This window comes from Notothenia rossii (assembly GCF_949606895.1).
Source record: "Notothenia rossii genome assembly, chromosome: 5".
NCBI lineage: Eukaryota > Metazoa > Chordata > Actinopteri > Perciformes > Nototheniidae > Notothenia > Notothenia rossii.
In genome coordinates, this window is record NC_136903.1 from 61,663,363 (window position 1) to 61,677,091 (window position 13,729).

The 13,729-nt window shown below is 41.4% G+C and overlaps 1 protein-coding gene across 1 annotated transcript in view; it reads right to left on the reverse strand.

Moving 5' to 3' along the window:
- Positions 1-370: 370 nt before the first annotated feature.
- The window catches only part of nisch (nischarin), a 26,719-nt gene continuing 13,360 nt past the window's right edge, over positions 371-13,729 (reverse strand). The window contains exons 14-24 of the mRNA XM_079680528.1: positions 13,199-13,404; positions 12,032-12,480; positions 11,301-11,476; positions 11,149-11,212; positions 10,292-10,430; positions 8,968-9,118; positions 6,867-6,986; positions 6,552-6,716; positions 5,210-5,382; positions 3,384-3,553; positions 371-2,689 (exon numbers count right to left, since the gene is read on the reverse strand). Coding sequence (XP_079536654.1) covers positions 2,362-2,689; positions 3,384-3,553; positions 5,210-5,382; positions 6,552-6,716; positions 6,867-6,986; positions 8,968-9,118; positions 10,292-10,430; positions 11,149-11,212; positions 11,301-11,476; positions 12,032-12,480; positions 13,199-13,404 — 2,141 coding nt within the window. The 3' untranslated portion in view covers positions 371-2,361. The remainder of the gene's footprint in view (positions 2,690-3,383; positions 3,554-5,209; positions 5,383-6,551; positions 6,717-6,866; positions 6,987-8,967; positions 9,119-10,291; positions 10,431-11,148; positions 11,213-11,300; positions 11,477-12,031; positions 12,481-13,198; positions 13,405-13,729) is intronic.

A 13,729-nucleotide genomic window follows, 5' to 3' on the forward strand; every position in this document is an offset into this window, starting at 1 on the left:
CTGCCACTGAGCTTGACTATTTGTGTTGGCGGGGGTGGGGGGGTGGGGGGATTGTTCTTCACTGCACTATGCTATGAAGAACAATCTTATAACTTAAATTTGAATTGAGGAATCATTTTTACAGTATTGGCATAATTCTTCAATTGTTTCACACTAGGTTTTTCTGATTTAACAATATTTGTTAGAGACCTTTGGGCAGATGCATAGGTTCAGTTTTAGTTGGGATTATGACAGAAAGGTTTAAAACGTGCATGCCATCAGTAACCCAGTAGACTGGTTTTCTGGTTTAAATGCTGCATCGGCTGAAATATGTGCAGACTGCAGTCAAAGAATCAAACCATTGTCACCTCATCAAACAGGAAATAGTTACTTGTGGAGTTTTCGTTTTCACTTTAATTGAGTGGCATTCCCCATTTACAAGACAACATGAAACATAAACAACAGTGGTGAATGGTGGCAGGGTCCAGCACTGACTGGCTTCCCATTTGTCAATAACAATGTACAAAAGACAAAACAGACAATAAAATAAAACTAAGAAAATATAAAAAATAATACTTGATAATACTAAATAAGATATTTAAGAGTTCTTTTTGGAAAAAATCCCCAAGGATCTCCGCGTTTAGTACAAAATCTGCTTTAGGATGGAAAACATCCGTCTGCCCCAAACATAATTACATTAATATCATGTCAATAAAAAAGCTTCAATACACAGTTCAACAATACTGCTTCATCAATGTGCAAGGAATAAAATGTTCAGAGAGCATATTGTGCAGAGCAGCCGAGTGTGTGTATGTGTAAGCTTGTGTGTGTGCTATTTAAAAACTACAGTCCAACATTTTTGAAGATCCCTTTTGTTTCCTCGCCCAGAGTCAGACTGCAGAAAAGTAAAAACATGGATTTTGGTTTTAAGAGCAACTTTACATAAATAAACACATGTAAATCAGACAACTTTGGAGTTTTAATGAGGCTCGTTTGGCAGTTTCCCCCTGCTTCCAGTCTTTGTGCTAAGCTAGGATAACACTTTATACTTATTTGTACTGAACTCACAGAAATGAAACTGCTATACATCTGACTCTGGGGAGGACAAGAGGATATACCTGAAATGACAAACTGTTCCTTTAAGGTAATGTTGATTAAAAGGTAGTAAACTCCTGTTGACTGTCTGCAGCACCCCCTGCTGTGCAACACAATTCTGTCCGTCCGTCCGTCTGTCCGTGTCTCAAGTCTGTAAATCTGCTGCGTGTGAGACACTTTAAAATAAGGTGAGGTTGTGCCAGAAACTCCGACTGTTTCGGCTCAGTGTGAGGTCTCAGGCCTGTAATGGCAGTCTGCTGTCCTTTGAGTCCGACAAAGACTTTTTTCTGGAGCGAACACCAAACGTTGTTTGAACAAAGCCAGATCCCTTTCAATCTGTAAGAAGTACGACCAAAGACCCCAGTATGCTTCAAACTGTGTGCTTGTCTGAAACCAACAATCATGGCAACTTTACACATGGATTGCCTCCATGTTAGGAGGTGTAAGGGTCAAATTATCTCTCAAGCATGTTTTTTTAAACTGCTAACCCTGCTGTCACTTTACATGTGAAGAACTGAGTGCAACACAAGGAATGTGTTCTAGGAAAAAACGTCTATTCAAGACTACAAGGACATGCAAAATACACAAAAGAGGTGTTTGAGAGAGGTGGTGAGGCAGCAGGATGCAGCCAGGGATAGCTTCTGAAAGCAGAGTTGATGATGCGACTGGCTGGAGGAATAAGAGAACGTTTGTTATTGCTTATCACAGTTTGTTCTATAAAATGTCAGAATCTAGTGAAAATGTCTATTCCAGATTTCCAATGTGTTATCTTTAAATGTTTTCCCTCATTTGTCGGTCCAAAGCTGAAAGATATTCTGTTTAATAGGAGATAAAACAGATAAAAGCAGGAAACCTCATGAGGCTGATAACAGTAGTTTGTTTCTTTTTTGCAAATGAAAAGTTACCTTGATTATAAAGAAATATGCTTTTAATAGTCTACTAATTGTTGCAGCTCTATTGTACGTACACAGGATTTGTTCTTCTTACATTTTTTTAACACTCACCATGCTTATTTGTGTCGCTTTTCATATGGACAACCGAGCACAATCCATTGTAAGCCCCATTTAATTGATTCATCACATCTTGCCAGACTCTCTATCAGACCACCATTCTATGTGAAAAAGCCTTGGCTTTAGATGTGGTCAGAAAACACTTCTTCGTTTACAGCATATTGAAGCCTTTAAACAGCTAACCAAGCCCTTAATCTGCTAGGTAATCATCTCGCTCTTATGATGACTCCGTCTGCCATCAGCTCCCAACTAGGTCATCCACCTCACCGACATCCAATCAGCCGGTGAGCTCCACAGGAAGCTCCCGGCTGCACAGCGCCTCCCACTGGCGAGCGAGGAGTGAGATCAGCCTCTCTCTGCTGTCGGCTCCCGGAACAAAGACACACCATTGGACCTCGCCCTCTGCTCCGCTGCTGGATCCACCCCGTCTGGACGGGGCCTCCTCCCCTGCAGCAGTGAAATGGTCCATGGTGAGGTGGCAGAGCAGGTCGGGGCCGGGAAGGTCGTCGAACACCAGGGTCAGAGCCTGAGGGTACGTCTGGTACCCCAGCAGCACCCGGTCCAGGTCACGGATCCTCCTAGCCTCACGCAGCTGGTACCGCTCCCTGCAGGACGACATGATGAAGGTGATGAGGAAGATTACTTTAGCTAGGAAGCAGCAGATAGGTAAAGGTGCATTTCTGGATTGGGAGTTAATGATGAATGGAATGACTGATGTGATAATATATCGGGTGAGGCAGCAGATCTTTGCAATTATTCATGTGTTGTGAATAAAATGTCAACGTTTTATTGTAAGATAGTCGAATAGTTTATGTTCATTCCATATTTCAAGCATTTCCGTCTGAGAACAATTGTGGATTTCTTTCTTATCATACTAAATATTGTCTTTGGTCACAAATGGGTTTCCATGTGTGGAAAAGGTACGTGTCAAAAACTTCAATCAGTATTCACCATTTAGAGCTATACAAGTTATTGTCGGAGTAAATAATGAAGTCACAGTGAAATGTCAATAAGGTCTGAGTATCAGAATAATAATAGTAAGAAGTATTTCTTTCTAAGGCACACAGTCTGTAGTTCTTCCTCACACCGTTTTTTATAGCCTGCAGCCAAAGTACAGCTCGGCAGCATTCAGGGTGGACGGCATAATTCACAGATTTGATTGCTTAGCGTTGGTCGGCCCTGCTTCCCCATCTGAGGGGCATCACAGGAATTATTTTGCTATTAGATGACTCCCTCTGATAAAGAAGGATAAAATGTTTTTTAAATGTTGTGGTACAGGAGGGCGTCTTGTGTGCTCACCTGGAGGGAGGTTCTTTGGCGAAGTCTGGCAGAGGATAGCTGACGTAGTCCTCGTCCAACAGGAAGACGTCGGTGCTGGTCAGGATCAAAGTCCTGGGCTGGAGGACCGGACACAGCCCGGAGGAAGAAGAGAGACCCGAGAGAGTGGAGCCTTGACTCGGGATCTGGACCTGGAGGAAAGAATACAAATTATTTTATAGCACAGTTTAAAAAAACTAGGGCCCTACAGAACATTTAAAGCTTCTATTAAGGCTTTCAAATAAAGCGTATGGTGTCTCATCAAACTAAAGATACAAATATCCTTAAACAAAATCCTCAAATAAAATATTGTATGAGATTTGACTGTTTGTATTGAGTGAATGATTTAGTATTTTTCTTAATTAATTACACTTTTTTAAAACATTATTCCTGTTTAAGAATTTGTGTTTGCAAATCTGTTGTTGTTGTGTGAAGGTTCTTGTCTGTTCTATCATGAAAATAATAGGGATGTAACGATATATCGAATATCGCGGTAAATAGATGTCTCAATACCGTCGTGAGACTGACAAAATATACCACGATTTTTTTTATAATTATTATTTTATTTTTTTTATTATATTTTTTTTTTCCTACTTTCTTTATATTTCCTTTCCTTTATATTACACACTGTGATGACATACCACCAGGGATGTAACAATATATCAAATCTTTTTTGATTTAAAAAAAAAATGTAAACCTTTATTTAACCAGATGGTCCCATTGAGATCATCGATCTCTTTTTCAAGGGAGACCTGTCCAACATGGCAACAAGTAGGTTACAACATGAACATAAAATAACAGATAACACAATCGTATTTACAGGGCTACATGTACATACCTAGAGACATTGACAAGTACCAACAGTATATTTATATCTCGCCCTGTCAATAAGCCTCACCTTCTTGGCAAAAACGGTATTGTTTTTGAAGTGGTGGAGAGACAATGCACAGTTTTACCCACTGCTGTTACCGATGGCCAAAGCATATCTCTCTGTCCCAGCAACATCAGTACCAAGCAAGAGAGTTTTTTCCACAGCAGGGGATATTGTAAACGCCCAAACATCCCAGCTTCCACCTGGAAATGTGGACATGCTCATATTCCTAAAAGATAACCTTGATGATGCTGAGTGAGTTAGAGTTGAGTTACTTGAAAAACTAAAGTGAAACTTGATTTATTCTATTGCAGGGTCTGATTATTATATTGTTGACACTTTTATTTTATACTACTATCCTACTAAAACACTGTACAAATCAGATGTATTATTTAATAAAAGAAAATGTTTTTCAATATTGCGATAAATATCTTACCATGGACTTTTTATCGCAATATTATCGTACCGTGAGTTTTGGTATCGTTACATCCCTAGAAAATAATTATTGTTGATCACCAGATATTTGGATTTAACATGTTTTTAACAATTAATAAGTAACTGTATGGGGATACCATTTTAAATTAACACTCCCAACGCTGCTTTTATGCTTGTTTCAGACTCCAAATAAACACCTACATTATCAATCTCCCAAAATCGTATTTATTGTCATTTTGTTAATGTGTCTCGAATAAGAAACCTAAAAAACACTTTGTGTCCAGGGGGAGTAATGTGCACAGTGACTGTGTGCAGCTGAGGTTGCCAGGTTTGTTATTGTTGTGCCTGTTCGGAGACCAAAACCAATTGTGTATGGCAACCTGCACTGAAACTGGAGACAATGCAGAGAAGAACTAGGCGGAAGGATACACATATAGAAATAGTTCCAGCATGTTAAATCCCCTTACAAATTCAAAGTAATCAAAAAGGAAGGACTTCGTACCTGGAAAACTAGCAGGTAGAGCAGGACGTTGAAGGAGCGTGATGACGGAGACGCTGCGCTGGCCGGAGTTTTCCTCTCTGCCACGATGAATGTCAGGTCTCCCATCTCCTCCTCACTGGGATAAATAAACTTCACCCTGCTGCTGTGGAGCAGCTCGTAGTTCTGCATCTTACCTGCAGCGGGAGAAAAAATCCCTGTCAGCTTAATCCTGGGTCAACAATTGGTCTTCTTTATAACAACACAATTTGTTCTAACTTCACACAGATCTAATAAGAATTAGTATGATAAAAAACATATACTTTTATACAAATCCATTGACAAGATAAAACAAATAAATCAATTAATTAATACATATATTTTTTTTTTATATAAACAAAATACATCATGGTTGCAGGGCATTGCATCACTGCCGCTATTCTAAGACGGACTCGTGTTGGCATGATGACGTTAAGTAGTCTCATTTACCGTAATCTTCGGACTATAAGCCGCGCCTTTTTTCCCATTTTTCGACCCTGCGGCTTATATAACGGTGCGGCTAATCTGTGGATTTTTACAGCTAACAGCCACTAGGGGACCTCCTAAATCTATGGGTTTTACAGGTTACAGTCCACCACCTTTAACTCTATGGGCTCTATGGCCGGTCCGCAGCCCCCCACCTTTAAGCGGCGGACTCCAGCAGGAAAAGCTGGAGGCCGGAAAAGAGTGAGACAGGTAGCGCACAAAAGTAAAAGTGGAACCGCGTGTGGTACGAGAGACAGAACGAGATCAAGACAGACAGACATTACAAGAGCGAGACAGTTTGTCCTCGTACCACTGGTTGAAAACCACTGCTGTAGATCACTGCCGGTACTTGCGCTGGGAGCGCACCGTTTAAGTTTGAAAGTTGAAAAGTTTGTGTGTCTGAAACGCTATGTGATACAGTACACTTTACACAGCACAGTACATGTTCTGTAGCTACTATTGCACTAAATGGTAACACTTGAATATGTTATGCAAATATGCAACTTGTTTGTTGAAATGTTGATAAATGGGAGCTTCCTCAAACAGCCATCTCTTTCCCGACAATCCCCTCTGTGCACGAACCCTTACATATGGTAATTAAACATTAAAAACACCTGCGGCTTATAGTCCAGTGCGGCTTATATATGTACACATCATTCAATTTAGCTGCTGCGGCTTATATTCAGGTGCGCATTATAGTCCGAAAATTACGGTAGTCATTTGTTTGCAACTGCTGTTTTTATGACACATACAAGCTTCAGACAATAATGAGTGGAGTATTTAGGTAGGATCTTATGACAAAACAAATATGACACTTCCCAAAGGCTTCTTGTTTGGTTACCGGTGTTTGTGCTGGTAAACTGTGAGTAGAAGTCCTGATCAGACGGCTCTGGTTGAGGAAGCTGCTGCTGCTGCAGACTCAGAGCCGACATAAGCTCCTGGAGAAAGACACCCGTCCCATAACTGTCCCTGCTGAGGCAGCACACGATGTGATCGGCTGAGCGGCCTGCGAACACAGAGAGACGAAGGGGAGAGACATATGGGAAGATCGGGAAAGTGAAGAGTGTGACAGAGTTATATCAGCTTTAAGAGGTAGCTTGTTATACATGTATATGAGCTCTGCAAACAGGGACAAGGAGTGGGAACTTCCACTGACCTACGACTCTGAAGTACTGGTCGAACAGTCCCACATTGACGGACAGCAGATCAGAGAGTCTGACGGACAGACAGCAGCATAGACACAAGTCCGGATCTCCAGAGTCCATAACGTCCAACACTGACAGACAGAAAGAGGAAGAGAAGATAGAGAACTGATTTAACAAAGCTGAAAGTCTACACAGACACTGCAAATGTTTACCATGTTATGGTTTCTTTGTTATTTTTTCATCACTCTTCACGGGTTCCATGGGGGAAAAATGCTCAAAACAATCTGAATATGATTAGGAATGTTGAAATAGATGCAGGAGCAGTAATATTAAAAGAGAAATGACTCGCATGTCATTTTAAAGGTTTTTCTCCATCAGAGATAACCCTTTAAGTGTGAGTGAGAAAAACCAAATGTTCAGGTTCATATTAGTATTTAGTGACTCTACTGTGACATGTTTCCATGCATTAATGTTCAAAAAGGTCTATTTGTTCTCCCTCTGGAAAGAACTTTGGGATTTAAATAGCAACTTGCAGGTTAGAGAATCAAGTGAATAAATGTGTAGGAAAATTATGAATACACTACAGTGACATCTGGCGTCGTTTTAGTAAGACATTTTCACTTCCGCATAAAAAAGCCTCCGCACGTGACCTCCTGCGTGTGACGTAACATGGGGGAAACAAGGGGGAGAGCGGCCGGTCTAACGTATGAATAAACATGGATCACAATGCTAGTTTTGACACAGAAGAGGTTGAAAATATATATTCGAATGCATATGATTATAATTATGAGCCTGCTATGCGTCCAAGAGACCAGGAGCAGCCAAGGATTAGAAAAAATAACGGCCATCGGAGAGAAATGGAGCTTTGGTGTGAGGAGAACCAGTGGAGAACAGAGCAGCTATCTTGGTGAGTGACCTGCGTTAGCTACAGTAATGTTAGCTAACGTCAGTCACATCAAAACATTGTAAAGTTAGCAATCATATATCAGGCTATAACTAAAGTAGTATTGATAATATAGTAACGTTACTGGCAGGACTGTTGATACTGATCCATAACAGAAACTAATGCGCAAGTATCAGCCGTATCTCGCGTTACCTAATGCAACTCCACACTACGGTGCTGTGTACCGGAGGGGAGACGCGAGATACGGCTGAGACTTGACGATCTGGCGGAGAAAGGTTGTGGAGCCTCCGTTGATATGTCGTTGTAAATGGCTTGATGGAAAGCAGGTGTGTAGTCGGGGAGGGTGCACAGCTGATTGCAGCAGGTGAGTGGAGGTTGAGCCGGGAGCCAGGAGTGACAGCCACCACGCACACACAAACAACACAGACAGGGGGAAACAAACAAACACAAAGGAGACGGCTGGAGCAGTACAGTCACCACAGCGTTACCTAATGCATCTCCACACTACGTCTTACGGTGCTGTGTACCCGAGGGGAGAGAGAGAGAGCAGCGAAGGGGGGGAGAGAGATGTAATACGGTTTCCTGATAAAGCTGTGGAGAGTATGTGCTGCAGGGAGGTGGATGCACAACGCACCCAGGAACGAACACTAGCTACGGTCCTTTTCCCGTGAGGGAAACTGTGGACTCGATGTCCTGATAGGCTCGAGTTTGTGCAACCTGCCCAAACTCCAGCTCACCATGATTACAAATGGTGAAATGCAATGTAAAATTACCGAAAAATTACCAGCTCACTAAATCACAACCGCTCAAACCAACTACAAACTACTACCGCGGATTGGGCAGAGAACGATTCCGAGAAAGTTGCTCCCCCATGTGACGCAATATGACGCGTTTGACGTTAAAAAAAAGCAGTTTTTAGTAGCAGAGCTCAAAGCGGCTCCTTTTCCTCTGAATTCATGCCCTTATGTCTTGTAACACATATAAAATCCTGCATTAACATTTTTAATTGTAATTTTCAGGCAAGATTAAGCATAAATGTAGTAAAAGAAAAAACCTGCAAGTTGCTCTTTAAGCTTTTGCAGACCATTTACATGCACAAAACATAACACACTACAGGCAAGGGAAACCCCCAAAAAGCACAATAGGGCCTCTTTAAAACAGCAGTGACTAAATCTCACTGACTAAACCAACATGTCTGTATATCCTACCAGAGTGATCAACGAGTGTGGCGGCGGAGTCCTCCAACAGGAAGTAGATGGTGTCGTTGGATAGAAGCAGACAGCAGGTGAGCTCAGACTCTGGAGACTTGTAGAGAACCACAGACAGCCACAACACCTGTCTCACCTCCTCCGACTCAGACTGACACAAAACATTTTAAAAAGCAGATTCAAAAACAAAACAAAGATAAAGTGTGTCCCTTTCTAAACATGAACAACAAGGAAAGGGAAAAAAGGCTTTATCGCAGTTCAAAGGTCCTCCAAGAAGAAGAGACTTGGGGTCGACTCAGAACTCTACATGTGATTTGTGCCCAGGGTTTGCTCTGCCTTGGCTAACCAAAAAGTAAAAGATAGAACAATAAGAATGTTGAAAGGAAAAAAAACGCACCACTTTTGATAATTAGTCATTTAGCAAAAGTTTCCGCCATTTTGATTTGCCTTTTTTTCCTGTCTATATGATAATATAGCTGTTTTTTGCACTGACCCTAACCCAGTGAACCATCAGGGCCTTCAAGGTATTCAGAGAATACCCTGTAACACTCAGATAAAACAAACAAAAAATCGATTTAATTATATAAATAAAATGTATATAAAATGAATAAATGAGAATCTATTCGTGTCGTTGATCTGTAATATTACAGTGTTACGTTGATTTGTTTGTCCTTCTCGGACCACGCACTTCAGTGGTTTTGTGTTAGAAAAGAAAGCAACCAATCAGATCTTGTTCTGGGTCTCTGGGTATCCTTCAACCAAGGTATTCTACATCCTTGATAGAATGCCCTGGCCGTTGCACTGAATGAGAGCGTACGTTTGGACTGACAGTTTGATCACTCAATCATATAATTGATTTGTAGCCAATGGGCGTATTCTTTCCGAGTTCCCCTCGGTTCCAGGGTACTCTAGAAGGCCCGCTAGTTAACTGGCTCGAGACAGAGGATCTAGATGCGACGAAGCAATTCATGCCGTTTTATTGTTTTTAACGTTGAAATGGCAAGTGCAACAGGTGAAGATGAAGTTGTTGCGGAATTGTCGAGTACCCTTTTCAAGACAACAATTCAGTGAAAAGACGGACATTATAACGGCGGGGGAGGGGCGGCGGCGGGGGGTGCGTGTGTCTACACAAGGTCCAGTTGTGATAGACACGGTTTGCCACTTCCCGTTACAATGTTTTTTTTGGGCTTCGTAAACTCGAGATCGAAACTTTTTGTATATTCCCGACATTCTAGAAACAATGTAAATTTAATTTACAAAATATTTAAATTCTCCACGTTTTTATTCATAAGAGTACAAAAAGTACACTTTATGTGTATGTTACCTCTGCTATATATCGATGAAAGTGAGTCAGCAGCTGCTCCCCTCCGAGCCCAGCAAGGAGCTTCAGTCCTGGGGAGAGACTTGGGGTGAGGTGAGGGGACGGCTGGTTCTCCTCCACCTGGAGACGGGAGGAGTCCCAGCTGAGGAGAAGAAGGAGGTCAGAGAAGTAGAACAAATATAAATACAACCTTAACCTCTCATGATACCTCTGTTAATCAGAAATGAATAGACTCTTAAAGAAGTCAGAGGGTATGTGCTGCAAAGAGTTTAATTTAGCTTTCAGAAAAGATGAACACGGCTCCAAACAAGGAACAACAAAAAAGTAAAGATTTCCTTTGCAAATCTTTTTTTAAAATGATTATATCTGTATTTTAACATTTACAAAATGACTTCAAACATTTTGATAAGAAGTTTTTAAATACTTGTTACCAAAATATGTCCTGATTGGGAACATTTTAATTAGTGCTTTTTGGTGGACAAACTTTGTGAATATTATAAATATAATCTCAAAACATATCTCTGATGTTTCTGATAACTAATCATCACCCAACACAAAGTCGATTGGGGAATATATGTGATAAAATCAACAATGCCAATGTATCTTACTCTTGTGATGAGGTGATGAAATTACAGCTTCATTGTGGCAAACATGATTGATTCTGTACCATGGTTTGTTTTAGATAAATAATGTCTGATAAATCAGTGCTCTGATCAAATTAGTGCGTTGTACTTACAGCATTAGAGGGTTTAATAACAGCAAACGTGTGATATTAGCATGCAGCTTTCAATGCAGCATCAAGTGGAAGAAGATTTACATGGACAAATAGTATTTTATGTTACACTGCTTCAGAAGTGTACCTGTTGGTGCTGTGTGATTTCCTCTTTCTGGAACAACAGCACTGGTCTCTGGATCCGTGGCGGCCTGAGAACACAACAACAATGTGTCAACACACGGAGAGAATACACCAGTAACAGTCAAACTAAATAAAACCATGGTATTCAGTCTTAACCTTGTGTGTGCGGCCCGTCCTGTGGACAGGGCAGAGGCAGGGCGACCATCTTCAGCCCCTCCAGAGCAGCTCTCCTCTGCCTAAGCTCCCCCAGGAAGGAGCTCCTGTTCTGGGCCAGAGGGAAGAGCAGCAGCAGCCTCTGACCGCCCAGCAGCAGCTCCACAGAGTGACTCCTCCTGCGCTCAACATAAGAGTTCAAATACAGGTGATGACCAAAGTTAAGCGTGAGGAAACTAAATAATTAAATAGGAAATCGCTTTTCTGTTTTACAAAGACATTCTGCTATCTAGACATTACATTTGTGTCCACAAATATTCACTGTTAAGTATGTTTTACCCAATTATTTCAATTTTCTGTAATGAATACAACTTATCATGTTGTTGTTTTTTTTACTGCATTGAAACCATGATTAAAAAGCTAAATACCAACAAATATGGACTAAAGAAGAATATTCTGTTGATATGTGGGGCATTTTGGAAGTTATATTATTTTTGTGACTAAGACTTTTGGAAAAGTTAAAAAAGAAACATTTGTAAATATTACCATTTTAAAACTAAATATAATAACACAAATAATTTATCTAGCTGAAACCCTGTTTAACAGACTTCATGTTGTTTGTTTTTTTTGTCCAAATTCTACTTTATAAAAATTTAATTGTCAGTAAAAATCTGGCATATATAAACAAAAAATAAAAGCTAAAAAATCCATTGATCCAGCCACAGCTTCTGTACCTGTGGTGGTGTTTGGGGTCGGGGCAGGAGGTGTTGCTGCTTCTTTCCTCGACCTTTGAAGTCCTTTCTCCAGGGTGGAGCACCATGGAGCCGATGGGCACACGGACCAGCCTGCACCAGGAAGAGGAGGAAGAGGAGGAGTGATGAAGGCCAGCGCTCCTTCTCTCACTCTCTGCCAGCTCTCTGAAATCAATGTTCAGCACCCAGAGGTGTCTGTGGGTGAGAAAGAGGAGGGAAGGGAGGCTGGGGTCCTCTCTGCTGGATAAGATGTCTGACAGGAGCGGGTGGGTGTCCGGGGCTGAGAAGGAGGTGGAGGAGGAAGGAAGGAGAAAGGCAGCATAGCCTCCCTGGGCCCCCTGACTCTCCTCCAGCTCCCAGGAGTTGATGAGCGAGCGGTGGAGGAGCTGAGGAGGGAGGGGGGGCTCGGGGTCAGGCTGAGACTTCATGGCCTTGAGAAAAGGAGGAAAATATGTGTTTTTTATTTTGGTATTGACATGTATATGCTTCACATGTCATACTGGTGACCTATGGTGAGAGTGTGGGAGAGAAACCCCCCAAACATCTATTTGGAGACCATTTACAGTACATGCACAAAAACCTGTATAGCACACTACCGGGACAGGCGAACCCCAAATGCGTAATATAAATAATAATAGTACATTTAATTGTTATAGTGCTTTTCCTGGTGCTCATAGACGCTTTACATAAAAACAGAAAAAGTACAAGGTAATACGGCATTGTGTTCATTCATATTGTTAAATAATATCCCAAAGTAACCTTTTATACTCACTTTCAAAACGTCTTGACACTGAGTTTACATAGAATTGGGATTTTTCTTTTTTTAAAGTTCTACCGTTAGACAACTAGACCGAAGTATGTCCATACCAGACTTCTAGACTTTAGTCCAACCAGAACCACTTTATGTCTTTACTCATCGTGATAAGATGTACTGTCTGCAAATCAAGTTTCACTTTTGGTGCAACAACGTAGTGAACTGCGATGCTCTCTCCTGTGAGAGAGTTGTAATATTTAAAGAACATCTAAAATGATCGCAATACCTACTAATGTAATAAAAACTTTAAAACATGTTTAAAAAGGGAAACTATATTGGACTATCTCTACTGTGAAATGTAGGAACTCTCAATGCTTCACATGCTGCTCTCTGACCTGGATCAACACCTTCAGCTCGCTCCTGGTCTGCCGGAGCGCCTTGGGCTCCGAGAATAGGAACCAGCGGGTCGGAGCGGCTTGGAGGCCGAATGCGAGGCAGGAGTCAGGGAGCTCGGCTTGGGAGGAGAGGAGGAGCTGTGAGTACGGCAGTAGGAGGTCCACCTGCAGGCTGGACAGCACCTCCTCCACACTCTGCTCCTGGTCTGAGAACAGGAGAACAGATTGCTTTTAATATTCAAACACACAGCAAATCAACAAGCGCAGGTCATGTAATTAATTTTGGATTAAATGCATGCTTTTAACACACAGTGAAAAAAAGGCAGTTACTGTTTTGTGTGTTAGCACAGTGATCCCTTGGTTTTCTGTCAACATTTCTTTATAAATCATTATTGCTGTTTATACGTTATTATTCAAAGGAAAGCTACGTGGATTTTTTAAGTTTAGCTCTGTTAATGTTCATAGTAAACAGTTCTGCATTAGACCTGGTGTTGCATCCGGACTTGGATGTGCATGACTGTAGGTACCAGA